Here is a 26,229-nt window from a genome sequence, read left to right on the forward strand (position 1 = left end):
AATGATTAAGAGGTGTCTGAACTGAATATAACTGCTAATCATGCTTTTGGATAAATTTCAAGAAGCTGGTAAGTAGGAGGAATGAAGAATCATCATAATTTTGGAGGACTGTATTTTTGTTGTGTTCTGTTCAACAAAGACTTTCTCCATGGAGAAGTAAACTAGACCTATAAAAATTTCTTGAGTTTTATTGCCACTAGTTGCTTTTAGTATTAATTACCAATTTTAATCCGTCTCGTAACATTTTCAGGAGAGATTGTTCTCAGATGTGTGTTGCTTAAAGCCATTTTTAGTTTCTCAGATCAATACCTAGCATATTGAAAACCTGTAACGTGCCTCTGGGGTCCTACTTCATTTAATCCAAATCAAGGTTGCCATGTGGAGTTCCTCTGTATTGTAAGTAAAACATTGCTCAAAGCAGGGGAGTCCACCAGCATGTGTTCCATTTACACAAGGAAGGAGAAAATGCTGTTGCGTTTGTGCCTTTTTGCACTGTTGAATACAAATTTAATTTGGAGATCCTTGGAACACAGTATAATGATCTTGAAGTACTTGGCTGGTTTTGCTGGAACTAGAAGACTGGACATCGTAACTTCTTGTCCACTAAAGCTATTTAAATTTTGCCATATTAATCACTCATACTGCTGCCTACAGTGCTCTAGGCCCATTTTGCTTCCAAGCAAAAGTACTTCATGCTGACAGTTCAAGTCCTAAAATGCAATTGCAGACTTAGTTCTTGAATTTTCCTAATACATATTTATTTGCTATTGCCACCTTGAAAAAAACAGCTTCTTTGTATTCCTATGTAACTTACAATGGGAATATGGTAGTTATATTAGACTGTAAAAATGTCTCAAGTAACAACAAAAGCCTAAATTTTTCTGTCTTAATGAACTGTAGATCTCCAAGATCATGAAATCAGCTACTACTATTACTTTTTATTAATACTAATCTTTTTTATAGTCCTACAGTCATTACAGTAGTGTGTTTAATTGGATAAAGGGAATGAATGAGTTCAAAGTTCTGAAGATATACTGTTGTTCCAAACAAAATAAAATGAGATGATTGCTGTTTAAACACCTCCACTGTGATCTGTTATTTCCAAGGATAATGTGACAAGAAATGGTTGGGAAAACATTTGCACTTGCACAGTAGTGTGTGTGTGTGCAGATATGAATTGGATACAATTTTTTTTGCTTGCCTATTTTTTCTGTCTATGTATATTTAAGAAATATACATAGTGCTGTGGGTATCATTGCATACATCAGAAGTCAGCAGCTTTTATTGGCTCTTAATTGCAGCAAGATACAATTTTTTTATTGATTAGGCACACAGCAGATTTGTTTGGAAAGCATAGTGTTGTCACCTAACGCTAGGTTTCAGAAGGTCCATTTGTGAACTGGAATTGGAAATGGGGAAAGAACCAATAAAGCTGGAATTGCTTCTGTTGGAGCAGTAGTCAGTTTTGAATAATAGAATGAGAGAGTTGCCTGTCACCTGTGAAGTATGCTGTTTTTTTGCATACTTCATTCTTACCTCCCTGTTAATATTCTGCCTGTCCCTCACAGCACTCACTGGGCAATTCCCCTACCTGCACCTTAATCTGCTGCTTTTGGCAGTGTCAGTACAGAATTATGGCACCAGTGCAAACTGATAAGGTGTGACATTAGAAGTAGCAGAGCAGCTCTTTATCAGTTGTTTGGGTGGGAAAGAAGTGGGATTTAATTTGGGTAGATCTGACTTTCTCATGCATTTTGAACACTGAGCGTATTTTGCATTTCTGCTTCAAATGAAGACTTAAAATTCTCTGCAATATCATGTTTATGGTGGCTCATAACATGGCCACTTACATAGCTTCATTCCTTGGATATTGCCAGGCCTTGAGAAATTAAAAGACTGTCCTTACTGTGTTTGACCAACTACCCTAGAGATCTAAAGGTATTTAACTGGGGGATGGTCTCAGGCATGTAGGAAGAGGTGTGTGAGGGGTCAGAATAGTCTAGGCTGTGTAACTGTTAGGCTCTTGGCCATGTTTTTCTGTGAGTTAATTTACCACATGGTTTAACAAATAACAAGGGGTGTGGGCACAGAAAAAAATGCGCTTTGACAATGAGTGCAAGATGTTGCTGCTGATTTAGTAATTAGCAGCCCTGCTCTGCATGAGAACCTTTGCTTTTCTTTTTCCCCCTTCATTTTCCTCTTCATGGTGGTGACACAAGCACTTCTGTTGGCTGTGTTGTGAGCTGGTGGGAAAATTATCTGCTTGAAAAAACTAACCCTACAAAAGATTTTTTCATCTGAAGCTGTTTCCTGACCTGGCTCATGAAGCAGCTCTACAAAGGACTGTGTCATTGCAAGGGAGGGAAAGGATGAGGTACAGATATGTGATGGGGAAGGGGCTGTTGCTTTTCACATTGGTGCTGGATCATGCTGGCTTACTGTGTTTGTTTACTGCTCTGTGCCCAGTCAAATCCTCTCCAGACCAGAACTAACTGTATTTCAAAAGAACCTGACTTCCTCTTCAAAAAATTCTACTTTCAAACAATATTTTGTTGCTCAAAATTCTCAGCTGAGACTGCCTAGAAACTTAAAAATCACTTCAAAATTTTATTGTAACCGTTCAAACGTTATTATATGCTGAGTGTAATTTATACCTGAACCCCAAACAAATTTGAAAAAAAAAAATAAAAAACCCAACTTTGGTGCCTTTTTAACAATATTTTCTCTTTTCCTTCTCTTCCCATCACCTTTTTGCTTTTATTTCATGTGTTTGGTTGTGGCTATTCCTTACGTTCTCCTCCTCATCCCACCTCTGCCTATCCACATCCACCATTTCATTTCACCTGTACATCCTTAGCATGGCAAGGCACTGACCTGATGCATAATCACGTCTTGGCTGATGATGACCAATCAAGTCTAGACTCCTTGGGTCGTCGCAGTAGTCTTTCTCGTTTGGAGCCTTCAGACCTCTCAGAAGACTCTGACTATGACAGTATATGGACAGCCCATAGTTACAGAATGGGGTCTACATCTCGTAAGAGCTGTTGCTCATATATCTCTCACCAGAACTAATGCACTTCTGAGCTTTTTCTTAACAAATGCTTGTTGTATCACAGCCTGCTTTTCTTAGATGTTTTCTTGCTGTTCCTTGTCTCTTTAATGTGATATTTTAACAACCTCTGAGGGAGCTCCTGAAATTTCAGTTATACCTGGTGGAAGGCTCTATTGCCAATTCAGTACACGTACAAATAAGTCATTCTAAAAAGTGTATATCCTGTTCAGGATGATACTTCTTGAGGGTCTTTTTTTTAACTGATAGATGTTAATTTGTAGCTCTGAATGGTCTTTTTTTTTCTTTTGACTTGGTCAGTGTAGTAACAGGTCCTTTATTTTGTTTTTTATTTTGGATAAGCACATTTTTATATTTTGTACTGAAACCATACTGGTTTGAGAGCTGAGTGCCAGCTATATGGAAATACCTTAGTGGTAGTGGTTGGATTTTCTACATATTCTTAACAAAATACATAGCTGGTAGAGTAAGTGAAATGCAGCTTAAAAATAAGCAGTACAAGAGCTGTAAAATCATTCAGATATTCATGTATCTGGCCTATTTGTTTGGAAGAGCATTTGCTAATCCATAAAATTTTCTGGTTTTATACTGCTGTCTTTTGCTCATTGCTTAAAACGTTTATATGAAGGACCTCACTGCTCTTTCCCCACCCCAGTCTGGCAATTGTCATGAAAACCTGGCAGTCCATGCTCATTACATGCAGTGTTTTGGTACTCTCATGTTACCTGTGGTCATGCTGTCACTTTACTGTATGCAGTAGTGTGGCAGAAAGCAGGGTTTAGATGTTTACTTGCCTGTTAAAATACACAACTGTCAACTCTCAATTGACCATTCTTCTTGAAAAGACGAGATGAAAATGATTCCCCTGATGGAGGCTCCAGTGTTCAGCATCTCAAACTCTAGGTACAACTGTGATCAAATTGGCTTGTTTGAAGTTCTGAATAATAGAATGCTTGGCTTTTGGGTTGTACTGTTTGGAGCATGTCTGTGACAGATTTTATTGTGTCTTGTAACTTCTCTCGTAAGCAGGTTTGTTTTCAGCAGCAGCTCTTCACTTACAGTCATGTTGGCTTTTTCAGAGAATTGACATGCTGTGCACAGCTGAAGGTCTCAAACCTGCACCTGGGGCACTGCTGGGGTGAACTGTGTGTGTGTGTTCTGTCTTGTTGCTGAAGTAATTGGCATCAAAACAAAAACGGCATGTTTTCCAAATATTTATAAGCATTAGAGAAAAGTGTGGTGAAAGTGATGAAAGGACAGAAACAGCTCTCGGTTTCTCCAGAGTTCCCAAGTGCAACACGCCCTTATCGCTTTTCATGTAAGCATGTTATCCAGTGTTCAGATACTATTCTATGAACAAGTTCAGAGTAATTGTGATGAAATTCAACAGCAGCCTGGGAACTTGATCACACTGTTTAAAGGGTAATCAATACCTTTCTGCAGGTTACATGATCAGAAAGTTGCAATTGCTAGACGTGCACGATTCCAGAAGGTGGTCAGTGTGGAGAAGATGCTTCAGGGCAGTTCATGTCTTCAATTTACACTCAGTCTTGTTTAATCCCATGCTTTATCCTCTCTCACTGTTGATGGCATTCTATAATGTGACTAAAAAAAGCAGTAGTGCTTACCAAGGAGGGTTTTCAAGAGTGCATTTTACTGCTGGTCATATATTAATGTAATGACCAGGAACTTGTGTATGTTGAACCTTTTGCAAATGGAGGAGTCTTGCTCAGAGAAATGAGCTAAGTATATGTGCTCCATATCATTTCACAGCACATTTGTAACTCACTTCACTCCCTTCTTCTTTTCAGTTGTTTTTTTTTTTTTGTTTGTTTTGTTTTTTTAACATATATGGAAAGTATGGATTGTTTTTTGCCCTGTTTCTTATGCTGTGGTGTTCTAGTTGAATAATATTTTCTGCACTGGATAAATGAGAATTCCTGTATGTCTGTTTCATGTTATATAGTGTAAATATGAGTTTGTAATACAGTTGTTGCACTTGAACTTTCCTTATCACGCAGAAAGTTTTGTTATCTAGATCCGAAGGTTTTGACTTTCTATGCACCAAAGCTTTGACAGTTTACCACCATTAATTATTGTAGCATTTAAGTCATTAAGTACTATCATAATTAGGATCTCTCATATTGTGTATTCTCATATTAACATCACAGCACATTTAAAACCATTCTATGTCTTCAATGTTACAGGCTGTAAACTATTGTGAACTGATCAGGAATATTAATGCAAAATGCTTGAAACAAACAAACAAAAAAAAAGGCAAATGTGGAAATGGTGGTATTCAGTCCAAAGGTTCAGTGTTTCTATTTTTGTGGAACTTTAGTCATGGTAATAACAGTACCTTATGTTTATGCAATTCTGTAAATTGTATGTGTACAGTTACAAATACACTGGAAGGATGAAGAACCTGAATTGGAAGGTAGGTTCAAGCCATTGTCAGGCCCTCTTCTCATGGCTTATGCACTGTTTCCATATAAATTAGCACGTAACCATAAACTGAAGCCAACCAATATTGATTGGGTGTTTTGCATAATCTTGCCAAAACACAGTAATGTGTATATAGTGACGTAAAACATAGAAAGAATAATATATTATTGTGCACTTCATTTGTGAATGGGAGAAGCCATCTTTAGTAGGTGACTGCCTTTGGAAAATGCAAAATGGATGTATATCTGAATGTTTCATTGTACTGTACAGTATGCATATTGTTTGTGATTGCATATATCAATTAAGTGTTTTGTTTTATATGAAAAGGACATCTGTTATGTACAGTTGAAATAAATTTTGCATTTGCTAGACTGTGACTTTAATACTTAATTATTACACAGGGGGAAAGGACAGCAGAACTTGTAACTTAATACATCCTCTTCTCCCTATGTGCCTCCTTTCTTTTACTCCCTTTTTCCCAGAGGAATCATATGCTGACGTGAAAGGCCTTTTTTGATATAAGTGTGTAATCTTTGTTTAATGTAGTTGACATCTACAGGAAATTCAATGTAATGTGAAATATGTATTCTTCTATATCCTCTTTTTTGTAAAAATAATTTCAGAGACATTGCCATCTATAAATTGTTTTTCTGTTGCCTTCCTCTCCTCTTAAATTCATTTTATTTCCTTCCTTATAGTTTTTTTTGTTTGGTTTTCTTTGTGGGTTTTTTTTGTTTGGTTGGTTTTTCGGTTTGGTTTGGTTTTTTGTTGTTGTTTTGGGGCTTTTTTTTTATTGATATATTCTCAGTAAAAGCATGGGCTGTATTATCGAAACAATCTGATACTTCTGCAGGTCCTATTGCCAGAGAGAAATTTTATGGATATACTAAGGGTGTATATATCTTTGTGTTTTCATGATTTAATATTACATCATTCTTCTTTTTAAAGCAATAGTTATCCTTAGTGTTTCTACTTAAAATATGTTTACATATGAGCGAATTTAAACAAATCAATCTGCTATGTGCTAAAATGTTTACATCACAATAAATTTAATAACCACCCTTCTCTATTAAAAAGTCTTAACTTTGTTTTGCTATCATTGTAGCAACTCTAGTCCTGCAGCTATCTGCTTGGAAGTTTTTGTATTGGTTAGTGAAATACAGGCAGTTTAGTGGAGTAGCTCTTTTGAAATGTTGTCTTAGGAATCTCCCATGTCTTCAGATGGTGTATCTGTCTTTTCAAGCTATTCATTCTATTCTTACATGACTGACACTTACATATGAAGTTATATTTCAGTCCACTTTGTTTCCATTTTACTCATTCAAGCATAGTGCTGTAAACTGCCCAGCTCAGTCAACTGAGTCATGTGGGGTTTTATTCCTGTTTGTGTATCTCTGTTAGTTAAAAAGAAAGACAAAACAACTTCATGCCCAAGCCTTTCTATTATTCCCAAAAATTTGCAAACAATGGTGTATCCTATACAGTGAACTAAAGTTTAGCTGATATTTGGGTTCTGATTTTTCTTTTCTTTGCAAAGATAGTAGAGGATATCCTTTTGATTTTGGCAGATCTGTAGCACAGATTTTTCCAATTTTTAAATCTCAACACATGCAGAGTCTGGGAGTAGCATTTTTAGAATTCTCTCTATTAGGACCTCATGAAAAATTTATTAAGGAAGAGAAGGTTAATTTGGCAGGTCTGCTCTCATCTGCTTTAACATCTTTAATATAACAAACACAGTGAAACACTGAGTATTTAAAATAATAAGTAATTTTTTTGTCTGACATTTGCTTCACTAGGAAATGTGCACATCTGTACATGCCAATGATTAATGGTAGATCTAAACAGTTGTGTATACACACACTTGTTTTTTAGTGGCAAGTCACACTCCTTTCATTGAAACTCTAATTTCTGAGAGCTTCTTAGCTTGTAAAGTTGGTGAAAAACAGTATTGTATACTTACAAGTAGTGTTTCAAATTTTTGACCTTTATCCTGCTTTGTTCCCCTCCTTACCTCTCCTAATCACAGTAAAGATATGAAGAAGTGAAGAAAACAGCAATACTTAAAAGCTGTGCAACAGAGTCTTTGCTCATGGCCTCAGATAAAGCTGTGCACCTCCTGAAATTACCACTGTCCCAACACATCTGACTTCCATACCTTAAATTAGGGCACTCATAGTCTTCTACGACTATGAGCCTTCTCCCATCCTTCAGCTGGAGGAACTGACTGGGGACAGCTGTCTTTTAACTGATGCCTTGAAATTAGCTACTCTGAGCAGATCATGTGAATACCCACCTCTATTTTACTCTTGGCTTAAATGGTTCCTGGACAGACAAAGTCTTTGAACGTAGGCAGAGATTTAATATCCAGTTAAAGTGGAAAGTTTTCTGAATTTCACCCCCCTTTTCTTACTTCTCTCCTTGGAAGACTTTTGAACCCCCTTCAATATTAGTCTTCTAAATGGTTCAAAATAAAGGACCAGACTGTCTACCAGTACATCTCTTTCTGAAGCCTTGCTTCTGTCAGGAGCCAGGATGGTGCTGTATAAAAATGGCATGGTGCCCAGAGGAACTGTGGATGCCCCATCCCTGGGAGTTCTCGAGGCCTGTTTGGATGGGGCTCTGAGGAACCTGGTCTAGGGGAAGGTGTCTCTGCCCATGGCAGGGGCGTTGACTCTGTATCAACCATTTTGTAAGAGGTCATGCTCCTTTTGGGGTAGAGTGAATAAAAAGCTGATGTTGTGAGCTAGGGTTGCAAACAGATATCAGTGAGAACCTGTCACCCTGAAAACTCAGTTTTTTGATCTTGTTGACATAGTTTCTAAAGACTTTCCCAGGACAGTGACTGTAAACATAGATATGTATACATTCTTTCTGATACACATCTTTTGATGGACATCTCTCACGGCCAGTGTATTTGGGAAGATGTTAACCTGACTATCCAATCCCTGGCCATGGTCAGAGACTTATAAATACTGAGAGAAAAAAATAAAGTGCTCTCCTTCTTTCACCACACCTCGAGCTGTGTCCTTGTGACTCATTTCGTGTCCAACAGTGACAGGAACTGCTGTGACATTCAGTCTCTGCTATAGTATCTTCTAGGATTGGTGTCTAGACCATACTCCAAGGCTAGGAGTGAAACTCTACCTGTTCAGGCAGGTATGAAGTGAACTTTTATTATGAAGTCTTTCAACCTTGTAAATACCCAAACAGGTTTCAGCTTTCCTTATTTCTAGAAATGCTCAGAACTGCTTGCTTGTTTTTGACTGACTGATTTAGCTGGAAAGGGGATCAGACACTGAAAACCAAAAGCTGGGGCCTGTTCCTCACAGGCCTATTCCTTTATTTCTACCACATTAAGTAGGGGGTATTGCTAAGGCCTGGAGCCCTGGTCTGAAACGTCAGGCGGGCTGTGTTGTTACTGGCCTTACTCTGGAAGCTAAATTTGCTAAACCTATAATTTAGGGTATGGTTTTGTCAAAAAACATTATAATTCTTTATTCTCCACTCTACACTGCAAAATACTGATATTGACTAGATACCTTTATTTTTTTTCATGGAATTCAACTTATGGAAACTTAGTTGAATCTTGATTGTAGTGGTCAGTTGTTTGCCTTTATTATTCAACAGACTTCTAAGCAGTGGGGCATTCTTCCAAGACCCTGGATTTAAGAGTTCCCTGTTGAGAAGTTACGGTAACTTACTTGGCCTTAATATTTGTTTGCTAATCTTGAAGCAATTGTTTGGGTTTGTCAAACATACTTTCTTGTCCTATCTACCTTGCTTCCCTCGATACCCACCCCCTACTAAAAAAAACCCAAGCCAAATGAAACCCTGTTTTGGGTAGCTTGGGAGGTGTGGGATGTCCATCCTAAAAAAAACAAAAAAAAACCGAACCCAAACTAAACCAAACAACAACAAATACCCAGATGAAAAACCCCAACAAGCTAACTGACTAGTACTTGTGGTTATGCTGTCTCAAGGTGAATTAGGCAGTTGTTTGAGGTCAGTTTAAATACAGTCCTTGGGCCTGTTTGACTTGGAATAGTGTTGTGTAATAAAATTCAGTGCAAAACTTGGATGCTTAGGATTGAGGAATAGCAGATATGGCAAACTAAAGTAACTTGATTCTTCCACCCTATTTCATGAAAGCGTGGAGTATGTCTCAAAGGTGTTTAGGATTATCTGAGCTGTATAAACTTCCTAGACTGTCCTTTCAGTATTAATTCAGTAGGAAGTGCCCACTGTACTGTAACACAACCCTCTCTTCATGTCCTAAAGCTTTTGCAGAGGGAAATGGTTACACAGAGGGTAGGCATAAAAGGACTTGATGAAGGCATAAGGTGGAATTTAGGGGATATTGCTGAGTGCCAGTGATGACTCTGCCTGAAGTTACTTACAGGTGTGTAATTGCAAAAAAAAAAAGCACCTTAAAAATAAAAGGATAACTGCTGGCATAAATGGTGCAGAAAAGCAGGATTTTGAAATAGCTTCCTTTTACCTTAGAACTTGACACCTCCTGTCTGATGTTACTGTGCATGTACTCATTTGATGACTGGATCCTTTGTGGCAGGATGGATGTGCTGTGTGTTTGTACCTTTGATACGAGCAAGTGCTTGTGGGGTTTAGGAAAAAAAATCTACAATAAATAAATGCCCTCCAAAGCTCGCAAAACCCAAACCATGATCAAGGAGGAAGTGTGGGGGTTTCTGCATAAGTACAAACCATAAGAGCAGCAAAAGTTCGGACATACAAATAAGGGTTTGTATGACCAAGAGTATTGGAGCAGTGAAAGAGTGAAAATTGTGTTCCACAGTAGTTATTGTCCTGTGGCACAGGAAGGTCAGTGTTCACAGCAGCAGTTTTCCTTTGTGTGTGTTTTTGTGTAGCGTGAGGTCTCCTTGTGTGTGTAATGTTGGAAGTGCTTTGTGTGTCTCTGCAGTGTTGTGTGCTGTGCTCTGATGTACATTCATCAGGATGTGCTGCTGTAGACATCTGCTTCACATGCATGTCTGTGTAAAACTGAACAGCTGGGACACTTGTTGTCCAGCTGTCTCCTCCACGCTAGTTGTGCTTTGCAAGGACCCGTGTTACCCTGCCCAGGCAGACAGTTGGATGCAGCTCTGCACAAAGGGAAAAATGTGTGCTCCATTTGGGTGGAGGGAGTCATGGGTGAGAAACGTGTGACAGTTCTCTCCCCTTGGTCAGAGTCTCCCTTGGCCTGTGCTGGGCTGAGGTGTGCTCCACATCTGTACAGAGACCCAAAATGCAGTGATCTGGTAGCAGCTGCTGCCAACTAATTCCTAATATAGCATTTAATACAGTTCTGTGTTAGCAAGGGTAATAAAGAAGAGCAGTAAGCAATTAACTGAAATAAACATAAGAGAGCTTTTTACAGTTAGAGATTGACAGCGCAAACAGGGAAGTGTCCTTGAGCTCCCTACAGAATTTGGATGTGTTTGTTTTATAGGTCGTTCCTCCTGGAAAGTAAGTGGAAGTGTATTAACCCGTAAAAGGTTTCTTTACTCTGTAAGAACAACTTGCAGCTTTCAAGGAGAAGATTCTTTCTCAAATCTGCTGTTCTCTTTATTCTATATAATTTTGACAATCACATACAGTAAAGATCTAATGTATGAGTAAGCTTTAGGAAACGTTTTTAATCATTAAAGACATTGTCATTGCTAAAATAGTTTAAACAGCTAAACATGTACAGCTAAGAGAGGGTTCTTAAAAGCTTGCTGTTCAGAACTCAAGACTGCAGCTCTTTGGGAAGTCAATGTTTTGTAATGAGTGTGATTTATTCAACATTTTTTTTTATTTGTTTATATTATGTATTTTACTATGAACCATAAAAGAAAAGCACTGTTAGCACAAAGCACCTGTTCAGCAATTAATTTCTCTGGACAGGCATGTGCTTTCCAGTACCAATTTTATCAGTTCGAACTGTAGGAGACTTGAGAAATTCCTGGTTAATAAAAGTTCATTGTAGTCAATTGGTGGGCAGGTGTACCTTGTTTCTTAAAACCAATGTCTTAGTTAAAAAATGTAAGAACTTCAATGCTTTATCTGCAGTGTTCGAAATCTGAACAAATGCTTAGGCACCAATTCATTTACAGACCTTCTTAAAAAAAAAAAAAACCCTTGTAATTTGTTGCAGCCTAATTGAATAATGTTTATAGAATACATACTTATGGGTGGATGCACATTTCTGAATTGTAACTTTCCTAGTCAGAACTATATTTTTAGAATCTATATGTTTTATCTTAAGGTTATAAATGTGTAGAAAAAGTTCTGAAGCTGTTGGAGTGTTTTGAGTTTTTATCATCAAACCATGAAGTGCCTTTTAAGACATCTATTAAATACAAAGAGGGTGTGTCATTTGGTAGGAATGTATTATAGGACTAAAGGGCTATCTGTAGGAGTATTTGCGTGTATATGTGTTCACACACAAACTGTGGTGCTTACAGTATTTTTGGGGAAAGGGTTTTACTTATTTTTCTTTAATTGCTGTGTCATTTGATGCCACTCTTCTGCTCCTTACTGACAGAGTAATGGGTTTAGAGCAGAGTTATACCTTGGATTTGTATCAGTGTGAGATCAGAATCTGTCCTTGATGCTTAAATCACTGTTACTTAAATACAGCTATGTCTTTCTCAGTCTGCTGTGGGGAATTTGCACAGCTTTTAGTGATGGTTGAATGGTGCACTGTTCCTTGAGTAGTGTAACATCCCCATCAATGACTTGGGAAATATGTCACCAGTGGGATAGGAGTGTCAGACAACCTTTTGTTGTTGTAAGACTGTGGTTTCAAAAGTGAAAAATGTGTCAGTAACTCATGTGTAGAGGGAAGGGGGAAATGGCAAGTGATATACCTTGGTCATGGGGGTCTGTCATGCGGTAAATGAAAGAATCTTTAAAATGCCCCAGTGGTATCTGTGAGTTGCTCATTTTGTAATTTATTTTTACGACAGGTTCCCGTAAAGAATCAGCTCCTCAAGTCCTGCTTCCAGAAGAAGAAAAAATTATTGTAGAAGAAACTAAAAGTAATGGTCAGACTGTTATAGAAGAGAAGTAAGAAATCGTTTAATGAATGGTGAATTAAAGTAGTAAACTTTGCACTCTTCTTCCTACTGTCTCCCATTATAGTAGGGTGTGTATGGTATGTTTGTAGTTGGAATAGAGCTGTTTGGACTATGCTGCCAGTCCTCTAAGTGCAGTTTGCCTTCATTTTAATGTCTGGTTTCTCTGTATACACTGTTCAACCTATCCCACCCAAGAAGTGATGTGCTTTACTGTTGGATTTCAGTATTAAATTGGTGTCATCCTTCTAGTTAGCATGTGGCATCATTCTACTTTTTTGGTGAAGTGTATGTTGGAAATGAAACAACAATTCTGTTGTAGAAAGCCATAACACAGAAACCAGTAGAGGTCTGTAAGTGCTTGAGAGGTGTTTCTTGTCACAGAAGCTGGTAACAAGTCCTTGCCTTACTGAATATAGATTGGGATTGGAGACACAAGTTGTGTTTGTTTTTTTTTTATACAGGTTTGGAATTAGATATTAGGTGTGTGGGGTGGTTTTTATTTAATTGTATTTTATTAAACAGTTTTGTCTAATAATAGATTTAGATGTGTATTTCTGGCAACTGTTGTTACAGACTATCTTTTTTTCATTTTAGAAGCCTTGTTGACACAGTATATGCATTAAAGGATGAAGTACAGGAGTTAAGACAGGTTGGTAACTTGCTACATTTATAGCAACATGGAGTAGGAAAAGATGGAAGGCTTGTTATAAAACTAAATATGGCTTGCAAGTTCACTTTGACAGTCACGAACTTGAATTTTGGACTAGATTTACTTTTAAAAGTAAAATACCATTTGCCAAAAAGCACTCCCTGTTGTTGTCATCAGTCTTTTTAAGAATAGCATGGAGGATTGCTTCTCTGAAGTGAATTACTAAACTGTTTTTGGATGTTGCAACTTCTGAAATGGTAGAATTGTTAAGCAAATTCAGTTGTGCTGTATCACCAGCAAAGTAAGCTTACAGAAACTGAGAAATCCTAGTTGCTTGAGAATGCTAATAAAGGCCTAAATAGAACCAGATATTTATAGTTCTAAAATGATACAATCTTAAAGTAACCTGAGCACCTCTTATGAATCAGTTCTTAAAACCGCTCATTTCCAGAGACAAGAGTCCTTTTCAGTGCCTATCACATGGCTTTTTTTGCATGAGGGCTTCACAGTAACTCTGGGTGCTTTTTTACCACTTTTTCTAAATATCCACCATGAATAAATAAAAATATCATCTATTCAGGACATAGCTTGTTTTAACCATGTTAATGGTACTGCATGTAGTCTTTGCTTAATGTATAGGTGAGAAGTAGCATTGGATTTTCCTCACTATGCAAGGTGTAAATTTGCTTACCAGTCTGACTGGAAGTTGGATACAATTTCTTGTGTTAATGTAAAAAGAATTTGTATTCAAATTTCTTCAGGTCTGGGGCTATAAATGTGATTTTTTTTTTTTTTATCATCTGTAAGTATGTCTAGTATTTCTAAGGATGTTATCCATATTCCTTGAAATAGGACAGTTAATGTGTTGCATACTTAAATTCTGCTGTGTTCAGCGTATAAAGAATGAGTATCCCAGGTTAGATCTGAATTTGACAGTCTTTTAAAAAATACAATTTGTATAATAAAAGCAGCAATAATAGCCCACTAATACTCCTGTGGCCTCCTGCTTTTATACAAAGAATAAATGTGCAGCCTCACTGAGGCTCTGCACAGCTCCATGACCCTTCCAGAAAAAGTCACCTCCTCTTGAGCTTCATGCTATAGCTCTCTTTTTTTGCTGCCTTTCCAAGTAGATGTTCTTCAGAATCTCACGTCTTCCAAACCAAGACATATTAAAGCCTGATTTAATTTTCTAATGTATCAGGAATTCAAGAATCTCATCTTAAAAGCATTTATCGCTGCAGTGATGCTGCCAACCAGAGAAGTGTCAGAAATAATCTCTGAGCTGGCAAGGCGTTTTTATGTAAAGGCTCTCTGAGTGTCCTGGTCAGTGTAGACACAAGACTGCAAAGTGGGGTCCTTCCTATAGCATCTTCAATTGGTTATTCATAGCTGTTGTTCCACAGGCAATACACTTCAACTGGTTCTCAATTGGCAGACTTAAGAACTTAAATCAGTTCCTACATAAAATAATGAACTTTCCAAGTTTGTCAACAAACTTGAGGGAATGGAGTTAATGAGGTGACAGACTGTGGTTGTGAGTATAGAATGGGGAACAAGAAGCTGCAAAGAAGTGCCACAGAAAGGGACCTGGGGGTCCTGGTCAGTGGCAAGTTGAACATGAGCCAGCAGTGCCCTGGCAGCCAGGAGGGCCAACCCTGTCCTGGGGGCATCAGGCACAGCATGGCCAGTGGGCAAGGGAGGGGATTGTCCTGCTCTGCTCTGAGCTGGGGCAGCCTCAGTGCCAGTGCTGGGGACAGTTCTGGGTGCCACAATAGATAAATGATATTGAACAATTAGAGAGTGTCCAAAGGAGAGCCACAAGGATGGTGAAGGGCCTTGAGAGGAAGCTGTATGGCCTGAAGTCACCTGGTTTATTCAGTGTGGAGGAGGCTGAGGGGAGACCTCACTGTGGTCTACAACTTCCTTGTGATGGGCAGAGGAGGAGCAGGTACCAATCTCCTCTGGTGACCACTGTTAGGACTTGAGGAAACAGCATGAAGCGGAGTCAGGGGAGGTTTAGTTTGGATATTAGGAAAAGGTTTTTCACCCAGGGGGTAGCGGGCACTGGAGCAGGCTCCCCAGGGAGCCCAGCACACCAGGTCACAGCACCAAGACTGTCTGAGTTCAGGAAGCGTTTGGACAATGCTCTCAGGCATGTGGTGTTATTCTTCGGGTGTCCTGTGCAAGGTCAAGGAGATGGACTTAATGATCGTAATGAGTCCCTTCCAACTCAACTCATAGTCTATGATTTTATGATCCCATCCTATTTCTGAAATATCAGCTAATGGAAGTCCTGTTGGACCCTTGGATTGAAGGTTTGTTAAACACCATTAGACTTGTACTGGGGTCTTATTTCAATGTTATTTTACCTTCTGGTTGCTTCCTCACTGTTCCCAGCATCACCTTGACCTGTACAGGATTACATAGTGTAAGCATTCCTGGGGATTGGTCCCTGCCATCCTTACAGTCCTGTTCATTTATTTCAGTATTGCCTGATGGCACTAAAGTGTGAGAACTCACTTGTTAATATACATGTGGAGAGAGGGTGTTCCTTGAAATTCAGACTTCTCTTAGACTGCTGGTAGTCATCAGTCTAGTTTAAAATTTAGTCACAAAACACTTTTCAGAGAATGTAATGGTTTTCAGGATACTCCTTTGAACTATTTACATTCCTAATGAAGCAAGATAATTTGCATAAAGTTTTAAGAAGCTTTTTGGAGATTGAAACCATTAAAATCACAGGAGGTTCTTACGGGGGGTATTTAGTCTACTTACTGCTCCATTTCCCATCTCCATTAACAACAAATACATTCTACTCCTCATTGATCAGATTTGAGCAGAAGAATTCAAAATTAGTGGCCATCTGTTACTAGCACTTCCTGTATAAAGGCCCTCTAAGTACAAAGAGGAAGTAGCTCAGCTTCCATTTGGCAGCTTTTGTTGCATTGTGTGAAATAATTGTGTAACTTGTGAAGATTTAATAGAAGCTTTGCTTTTGAGCAGCTAATACTGGTTTTACTGAGAAGAGCCTTCAGAGTTTGTAATTGACAGTGTATGTGTACTCAGTGTAGTCAGATCTGTTAAAAGTCCCCCCAAAAAAACCAGTAACATTTCTGTCTCTGTTAAACAGGATAACAAAAAGATGAAGAAATCATTAGAAGAGGAACAAAGAGCTCGCAAGGACTTGGAGAAGCTTGTTAGAAAAGTTTTAAAGAATATGAATGATCCATCTTGGGATGAAACCAACTTATAACCACTTTTTTTTTTTTTTTTCCCTTCTTCTTTCTATTGAAAGACCAGTTGTAAAACTGAGCTGGAAAGCCTTCTGACATTAGTCAGTGTTGCATCAAGAGCACTATAAAACAGGATTTAACTGGATCTAGTGATTTCTTGCTCTGAACATACAGAAAGAGTCAAGCCATTTACTGAAGCAATCTGTACTTTAAGCATGGAGACCATGGATCCTGAACTCTACTAAACTTAATTTGTTTGCATCCAAATTACCTCATTTTGCAGAAAGTGCAGCACCTGACTAAAAGTCCATGTTTTTCAGTGGCTTTTTAATTAAATATATATTTTTCTTGTAAATAGCTGTAATTTAGAATGCATATGTGATTGATGTATCAGGGCTGATATGTTGGGGTTTTTTTCTTGTGTTATTATAATGTGTCACAAGTGTTAGAATGTGGCAGATGGCAGTACTGTCTTACCTAAGAAAGGTCAGAGTTCTTTGTGGATAATTATGAATTAGTTCCAAATTACCCACTCACCACACATACAAATTTAAACCCCTATTTTTCCTATTTACCACTATATTTAAATCCTTTACTGTTACCGGTTACTTTGATCAGTTTACAGTTCCTTAAGAACAGTGTTAAAATTGTTTATTGATTTTAGAAACAACTTTTTAACAAATCTAATGCCCACAATTTACATTCACATATACTTGTTTGGCAGATTAATCTATTATGCTTTGGCCACCGAAAGACTGATGTACTTGCCTGCTTTTTATGACTGTGATTTTTAGGTGTTTATGTACTACATTTTCTATTGTTGTGCTTAAACATGCAGCTGGCTGATAACAGATCATAGAGTTTGTTAAAGGAAAAAAAAAATCAATCTAATCCAGAATTTTGTGAATAAATTGTTGCTATTTATATTTTATGGTCACAGCAATTAAATTTTGACTAACCTTTGTGTATAAGACACATGGGCTAGGCCAAATTTCATTCAGAGCTTTGTTTCCATACCACTATATAAGACTCTCTACTTGGAGTTCCCATACTGTGGAAGCAGTCATTCCTTTCCCACCCTCTTTTCTTTGCATGTTGCCGATTTCTGTCCTACTAGGATTTAAATGGAAAGAAATGTGGAAGTAAGATTTTTATTTGTTTTTAAATCGTACTGTAATTCATAATTTGCACTGCTGACCGATTTTAAAATACATAAAGGAACATTAATTCCCTAGTCTGATAGGTGCAATCACTGCAGTTTCTTGTATTTAAGATAGGAGATGATACATCACTGTAAATGGTGAGCTTCAGATGGAGCACTTAAAATACTAATCCCATTAAAGATCATTGTTTTCATTGATTTCATCCAACTTTGGATTCAACTCCAGACAGTGCAGCTTTCTGAGGGGTTTGTGTTCAGTTGAGTCAGAAGTGCAGGTATAGCACAGACTTGAGTCACACCTTTTGTCATTCTGATTTTCTACTGCCCTTTAACTCCTGGTAAATGTAATGCTCAGACTTAAGCAAATGTTTGTACGGACTTCAGTGAGTTGGAGCCAGGATGATTTGGGTTGTAAGAATTGTCATGCACATTTTGAATCTAATGAAAAATCTACTTTTAAAGCTCCCCACTTTTTTCAATCAAGAACAGCATTCTTTTAATAGGAAATTCTGTCAATGATTACATACTTGAGAAACAAATCTGTGGGAACGGATGCGTCATAACCTGAGTAGACAAGTTGTCTCTTTTAGAAAGCTGAATATATTTGTAGGTGTCTCATGTTCCTGCAATTTAAAAATGTTTTCCTTTAATTCTAAAGGAGGAGAAAATGAAAAATATTTACATTACCAGAGTATTATATATATTCACAGAACTTTAAATTTGTTAATTCTTGATACCAAAATCTTTCCTTGATGTTTGCAGTTGCACAAAATTGTGGACTGACATTTTATTTATCTTCACATTTAGAAAATATCCTTGCTAAAAACTAAGTGATACTAACCCCAGTAAATGCATACTATCATGGCCAAATTTATAGTTGGGAAAATCAATATGATTAGAATTTTGCTAACATTTTCACTTTCTGACATCCAGGGTATTTTCAGAGTAATTTTTAGTTTTCATTTGAGCATATGCAAAAGGACATTCCAGAGGAAGAGATATAAAAGGAAAACATTAACCTTAGCAGTATTTAGCAAATTTTAACTCAGGAACAACTTCCATCATAACAATTTGTTTTACATTAATTATATTGTAAAGAGAGGTGTTGCTATGTAAATCTGCTGACTCTTAGTACCTGTGATATAATTTCTGACAGTACCCCTACATTGACATCTAATGAACATGCCTTAAACACTGGGATGAAACAGTTGTCAAATCTGACCATGACTTAGGGGCTGATTTTATTCAAGGTGTATTTGGAGGACTAATTTTTACGCAAACACACACACAAAATAGAAGAGGCAAAAAAGAAAACTGACCTAATGTTGTAGGTAGCTTTTGTCTCTAGTGCAGAGAGCAGCTTCCGACTTTTGGGAACCAAGAAATACCTGAACTTGTTTTCACTGGCAGTTTGTTACAGTGTATATAGATTGTAAATGTCACCATGGACCTTCTGAATTGTTGGAAAATTTATATAAGCATGGATAAATGGGGCACTGTTTATTTAACCTATTAAAGGGTTGTTTGTTTGCTCTCATCATTTAGGGATGAGGAGATGAAGCCATTTCTTATCCTGTAGATGTGAAGCACTTTCAGTTCTGAGCTGTCCAAAATGTAGCATAACATTTCTCTGTACTTACTGATGTATGTGTGTTTGTCTCACCATGTCATGACATTCTAAAGATTGAATAACTGACTGCTTTTGTATAAACCTTTTTAATGCAAATCATTTAGGGAATTTAGAGTATCTGTTTACAGTGTCTGTGGAGAACTCTAGTTTAGATGTCACAATAATATCCTGGTATCCACTACTAAATCGTTTATGCTACATTGTAATTAAACCATGAATTTTTTTCCCCTACCCTATGAAGTGTTGCATTTCATCTAATATGTGGGCTATGAGATAAAGAAGGGAAATTGCTTTAATTTTTTTTGCCTTCCATATAAATAACCACCTCTCCAATTTAGTAGCTGCTTTACTATCTTGAAAAAGCTTTTTTGTGGTCTTTTAGCATAGTAAATTGATGCCTGGAAATAAAAAAAAAACCCAAAACAACAAAGCAAGGGTTCTTTAGGGGGGTGAGAAGGAGGGTCTTAACTGTCTTGCACTGAGAAATGTTCACTTTCTTTGGCAACCTGACCTGCTCAGGTAATGCAAGAAATGGAGAAGATCAAAGACAGAAAATAGTGAAAGGAAAGAAAGCAGGAAACACTAGAAACTGCATCGAGTAAAATATGTCTACATGCACAATTTACTTGAATAGATAGAAATTTGTGATGTGTGTGTCATAGAGGCTTTTTGTGGTTGGTGCTGCCTGAAATAGGGGAGAGGGATGATTTTTATGGTAGCAGCATCGTCAATATGGCTTTATGCCAGATGGTGGGATATGGGTTAGGAAAGTGCAAAGAGCCATTTGTTTGAAAAGATGGTTTCAGTCTTTGGACAAGGCATTTGAAGGGATTAGTAACATCTTGGGTGTGTGAAATGATATATTTATTCCAGCTTAGTTCAGCAAGGAGATATACGTAGAACAGAGCACTTTAACTGTAGAGGTTTATAATTATTCTCAGAAGTCTCACTTGCCAGCTTTTCTCTGGGTTCATCACTGTAAAGATGGGCCTTTTACATAATCTGAAATGGCCATTTCCTTGTCACTTGAAGTGTTTTAGGGATTTTTCTTTTTGTTTTTTATTGTGGAGGGTTGACCATTGCTGGCTGCCAGACCCTCATGCGGCCACTCTCTTATTCCTCTCCCTCAGCAGGAGATGGGGGAAGGAATAAGCCGGAAAAGCTTGTGCATTGAGATAAACCCTACTGATTCCTTATAGTTAACAAACAGAAAAACTAAGCCACTTTTCCCTTTCCCCACTTCTTAGGCTGAACTTGACTCTTCTGTTGCCCTGTCTTCCCCTTTCCCCCCACTAAGCAGTACAGGAGTGTGGGAATGGGGGTTTTGGTCTGTCTATAACAATTCCTCTTTCCTGCTCCCTCTTCATGCTTTTCCCTGCTCTAGTGTTGGTCTTCTCCACAGTGCTTTAAGGAAAGAGATGCTCCAAGGTGGGTTTATCCTGGGCTATAGTTCCTGCCAATGAGCCTGCCCCACTGAGGGCTCACTGTGGACTGCAGATTCCTTCCATGCATCTGCTGCAGTGTCCTGTATGGGCTGTAGGGAAAACCTGCTTCACTGTGGTGTCCTCCACAGTCTGCAGGGGAGCCTTCTCTGCACCTCTGGCACCTTGTTCCTCTCCTTCAGCCCAGGTGTTCACAGGACTTTGTTGCACTTTTCCCTCACTGCTGCACTCTGAAATGGGTGTTCCTCAAGGCACTACCATTTTGTGTGAGGCTTAGCTGCATCCTGCTTGTTCAAAGGATGTCTCAGTTGCATCCTGTTGGACCTGCTACACCTACCAGCTGAAATTCAGGAGTTCAGATGCAGAACTTGCTGTTGCCCACTTTCAGTGGACACCTTTGCTCGCTGCAATAGGTCATGGGAAGGGAAAAGAAGGAGCGTGTAACCCTTGATTGTGGGAGAGGCCTACAGTTGTCAGGGGTGGTGTGGGTTAATGTGTGTGTGTATTTGTAGATTCTCCATTAGTCCCACAGTGCTGATGCTGAAGGGTCCCAGAAAAAGGGAGCTGATGGGTTAGAGAAATGCTGAGATGAAATTTGAGGTGAATTTGCTCTGCAAGACATTGTTAATCATCTGGAAAATGGGTGGAGGCTTGCCATATTTTACCTTGTGTGCTCAGCACTTGAGCTTTCTCTTTAATACACAAGTCAAATACTGTCTTGGAAGGGAATCTGAGCCTGGATTTGGAACCAAATTAACCTCCTGAGCTCTCCAGTAATTTGAGTGGTTGCTAAAAAGCCACTGTCCAGGCCTAATTCTAATTCTTGTGTCCTTAGGAAGAAATGAGAGCTACAGTTCTGCAAGTTACTATGAATAGTTACTACTGTGGTACCAATTACTTATGCAGGTCTTCACAGTCCAAAATTTGCTCAGGTGCTGCCATTAGTTCCTGCACATTCTCACTGATCTCATTCCCTTTCTCCGTTGAACATGCACAGGCTCTCCTTTATGCATGGCAGAGCTCATTTCTGTGCATTCTTTTCCCCATCCACTGTCTTGAATCCATCCCATCCCGTTTGTGTGGGTGTGCACACCTGCAGGCTTTCCAATAAGATGGCACTGCTGAGCAGCCTGGGCAAGGAAGCACTTTGGATTTTGCTCAATCCAAAACTTAGCACTGTACCAACTAGTGAGAAGAAAATTAACTCTGTCCCCATTAAAACCAGGACAAACCTTTTCCTAGTGTCCATTCTGCTGTCATGTGTAGGCCTGGTGAGATTCCCCAAACAATTTATTTTTTTCTTAGTGCATTGCTAGCCACCTCTTGTCAGTCAAGTAGCCTATGATAGCTGTGTCTTTGCAGTAGACAGAGATGAGCAATACAGAAATAGCATGTTTTTGCAATATTTTTCCAGCAGGGGACTGTGTTAGCTTCTGCTATGTCAGAAACTACTCACTTTCCCTGAATTTGTTAATATTTCTACTTTTGTAACCAAATGGAGTTAACTTTTTGTATATTTTGGAGCAGCTTTTCAAGCTTCAGGAGGTACAGTCTATGAAATACCTTTTGTCCTGTAGTACAGAAGTAGACAGTCACAGTTGAGTGTTCATGAAGCATTTGACCAAGCTGTACCCATGGGATTTGTGGGGGGTTTTAAGCACTTCCCCATAGCACACGTGGCTTATTATAATGTCTGTACCTTCAGCATCACAAGGGCTCTTTCAGCATAATGCTGTGTGAGGTAACACAGGATCAGGCTTATTGTCAGGCAGAACTAAGCAAGGAATTTGTGATCACTAACTCATTTAAATCTCTGGCCTTGCTCTACAACAGGCAGAATTTCAGAGGAACTGAGAAAAATCTACTGCTATAACATCTAACAGATGAAATCTCCTTTCTGAGACTGAATTGAGAGAACACCGGGATGATGCAATGCGTGCTCCATTCACTGCACTCAATTTCATCACTGCTGGGAGTTTATGATTCAGGGCTATTAACAGTGCTGGGGAAGGGCATTGAAGATAAGCATTTGAAAATACAGGTTCAAGAAAGTGTCCCTGCCTTGCCATGATCACCAGTTTTTCAGCGGGATTTCTGCCACTGCAACCAGACCTGGCTGCATGTTCTGCTGTCTGTCTCATCTTTACTTGTCAGGCCCCCACTGAACCTTCTTTACCAGGCTAAACAGTCCCAGCTCCCTCAGACACTCCTATGATTCATTCCCCAGACCCTTCACCAGCTGTTGCTCTTCTCTGGACCCATTCCAGAGCCTCAATGTCTTGTAGTGAGGGCCCAAAGCTGAACACAGGATTTGAGGTGTGGCCTCAGCAGTGCTGAGTGAGGAGCTGCCCTGCTCCTGCTGCCACACTATTGCTCATGCAATCCAGGCTGCCCATTCGCCTCCTTGGCTACCTGGGCACCGCTGGCTCATGTTCAGCTGCTGTTCATCAGCCCCTCCCAGTCCTTTTCCACCAGGCAGCTTTCCAGCCTCTCTGCCCTGTAGTGCTGCCTGGAGTTGTGACCAAAGTGCAGGACTTGGTCACACTTGGCCTTGTTGAAACTCATACCCTTGGCCTTGACCCATCAAACTAATCTGTCCAAATCTCTCTGCAGAGCCTTCTTGCCCTTCAGCAGATCAGTATCCTTCCCAACCTGCTGTTGTCTGCAAACTGACTGAGGGTGCACTTGATCCTCTCACCCAGATTGTTGGAGATACTGCACACAACTGGTCCCAGTGCTGAGACCTGGGGAACACTTGTGACTGTCCAGCAGCTGGATTTAGCTCCATTCACTACTATTCTCTGGGCCTGGCCATCCAGCCAGTTTTTTACCCCTTGAGAAGTGCACCCATGTGTGCCGTGAGCAGCCAGTTTTTCCAGGAAAATGCTGCAGGAGACAGTTTCCAAGGCTTTACTAAAGTCCAGGAAAACCACAGCCACAGCATGGATGTTGGACTAGATGGTGGTACTTTTAAATCTTGACCTGTCTCTCCAGTGACTCTGTGAAATGATGGGAAGTGTCTCAATGAGGACTTCCACCAGCTCCCCCAGTATGCTCAGGTGAGTCCCATTCAGTCCTGCAGACTTGTGTGACTAAGTGGTGTAGCAGGTCTCCTTGGATTCTGCTCCCCATCTCTCTTCCCATTTAGGGTACTGGTATTCTGGAACCTGTTTAAACTTGACTTTAAAACAATTCAGATGAACTGGGTTCTATTAGGAAGTGAAATAACACTTCAGTGCAAGAAATAATGTAACATTTTAATGCATTTCAATGTATTTCCCACTAGTAGGGAAGCACTCGATTAAAACAAAAGGCATATAATTCTCTTGCTATTCTGAGCAACTTCCCACTCATTAAAAGCATCAGATTTTATCAACATCCACCATGAAATACTTAACGTGAAGAGTTCTGTGTTCTGCAAGTCTGTAGAGAAAGAGCTCAGATGTATTTGTGTAAGCTGAGAGGCACTGGTGTATGGCAGGAGGAAAAGTAATTTCTACCTTAATCATTATACATGTCTGTAAGGCTGGATTTGTGTGCACAGCCTGATGTGGTTGTGTGCCCAGAGGATTTTTCTCAGCAGGGACTTTGTCGTGGTTTTAAAGCAGTAACTAAAAAATTACTAGAAAACTTACTTATTTCTTGCTGTGAGATATGGATTAGAACAAGAGCAAAACAAGCTTAAAACTTAAAAGGAAATAAAGCTTATTAACAAAATTACAAGAACAAAAACACCAGAATAAACTTCCAGAAAACCTTTTTATCTCCCACTACCCAACCATTCCTCTGTTCACATGACAACATAGAGACAAAAAACTTTGGAACTTTGGTGTTTAAAACACTCCCAATTCCTGCTACAGTCTTTTCATCAGTCTTTGTAGAGAAACAGAAGCCTTCTTCTGCTAATCTATGGAGTTTCTCACGAGAAAACTATTTCTGTTATAGTTTTCTATTTCTCTGATGCCAGCTGCCCGAAAATCCTGTCATCAGTTCACTCCTCCCATTTCACATCACTCTGAGGTGTGTATGGGTCAATGAGTCTAGGGATGTCATTTTCTAAGGATAAGTTATTCAAAGGCAGAAGTCCTCTTCATCTGTCTCTGTGAGCTTTTCTGGAAAACAGTTTTCTCGTTGCCTTCAAGGCCTCAAATTTTCGCTCCACTCTGTTCCAGCACCTCACTGTATCACAATTACTCTACTTTTTGCTCAAAATCCACACTTTGAACACTCCATTCCTCCCAATATACTCTGTCATGAATTAAAGGAATTTTTTTTCAGAACATTATTGTCCATCTGCATATCTTTAACAGAAAAATATTTCAGCTAATAAAGCATCTCCTTATTCTCTCTTCCCCATCTAAAACTTAACTCTTTTCTTCACTGTCTTCTTCATGTTGATTGTCTCTCTCTCTCTCTGTCTCTCGGGGAAAAAGGAGTAATCTGTACGTTTTATCCAGGTAGTAAAAGAATTAAAGTCTTAGAAAAGCTGCAAGAGTTCATGGTGTCAGGTTTCAGTCCAGCAGCAGAAACTGAAAACTAAACCAGGCTGGCCGGCTCCATTTCTCCCCCCTCACCCTCTGCGGCCTTGTCTGGCCTGGAGAGGGGGAGGAGGAGGCTGAGACAGAGCCTTGTCACCTCGTCAGAAGCTGGAAACACGAAGAGAACAAGTGAGCTCTGGCTTTACATCTTAAGGTGGTGTTCACAGGTTGATTTCACTTTTCAATGGTCAAAACTGCTGTCAGTTCTTAGAAATGACCAATAATTGGTCAGGAGAAAAGACTCCCATCAGCCACCAGCAGCTTCAACTTCCTTAGCTCGCAAAGCTGTCTTAAAGGTAAAGTCACCCCATGACAGACTTTTAAAGGCTAGTGCAACCACCCTGGGAAACAACAGTCATGCTTTAAACTGCATTCCAAACCAAAAGAAGTGGGTTTGCACCAGGTGAAGTAGGCAGCCTTGTGCAAAGGTGCTCTGGGGGGGGGGGTACACAACAAAGGAAACCGGGAGCTGTGACATGAGGCTGACTTGTGACGTAGAAAACCACAGTGAAAATGCCCTTGTCTCATGATCCTGAGTATTACTGATGCTTTTTATTGGTGTGATTCCTCACAGCTTCCCTTCAGCTTCCAGGCTTGGCCTTTCCTTCTGAGTCACATGTCATCATTGACTGTAAACTCACTCTCTGTGTTCAGGCAAGATCTCCACAGGGGAGATCTGGATCTCTGTCTACAGGGAAGCTTTTCCAGTAAGATTAGAAAGCAGAGATGTAGCTTATCCTGTGCATTTATGCACTGTGCAGGCAGTGACTGTGTGCCTTGTAATATATTAAAATATTCAGTGAGCTATTATTTGGTTCCTAGTCAAAAACTTGCTGCTGTAAGACTGTTCTATGTCTTGCCTTGACTGTGTCTTGCAGCATTTGGAAGTGCTCTGTGATCAACCTTTATAAGGTAGAATCTTTTTTTAATCTTGATTTAAGGAGAATAATTTACAGTGCATTTTGGATCTAATGA

The 26,229-nt window shown here is 39.2% G+C and overlaps 1 protein-coding gene across 4 annotated transcripts in view; it reads left to right on the forward strand.

Moving 5' to 3' along the window:
• ARHGEF7 (Rho guanine nucleotide exchange factor 7) overlaps nucleotides 1–19,510 on the forward strand; it is a 118,589-nt gene extending 99,079 nt beyond the window's left edge. For 3 of the 4 annotated variants that reach the window (XM_014250956.2, XM_014250966.2, XM_014250960.2), the window contains 3 exons: nucleotides 12,487–12,586; nucleotides 13,192–13,246; nucleotides 16,380–19,510. In XM_014250956.2, the coding sequence (XP_014106431.1) occupies nucleotides 12,487–12,586; nucleotides 13,192–13,246; nucleotides 16,380–16,502 (278 nt within the window). In that variant the 3' untranslated portion in view covers nucleotides 16,503–19,510. Of the gene's footprint in view, nucleotides 1–2,857; nucleotides 3,035–12,486; nucleotides 12,587–13,191; nucleotides 13,247–16,379 lie in introns of all 4 variants that reach the window. The other variant, XM_005516598.3, reaches the window with a different exon arrangement.
• The last annotated feature ends 6,719 nt before the right edge of the window (nucleotides 19,511–26,229 follow it).

This window comes from Pseudopodoces humilis, chromosome 2 (genome assembly GCF_049639895.1).
Source record: "Pseudopodoces humilis isolate 2021_Gansu_Grassland_sample_001 chromosome 2, ASM4963989v1, whole genome shotgun sequence".
Lineage (NCBI taxonomy): Eukaryota > Metazoa > Chordata > Aves > Passeriformes > Paridae > Pseudopodoces > Pseudopodoces humilis.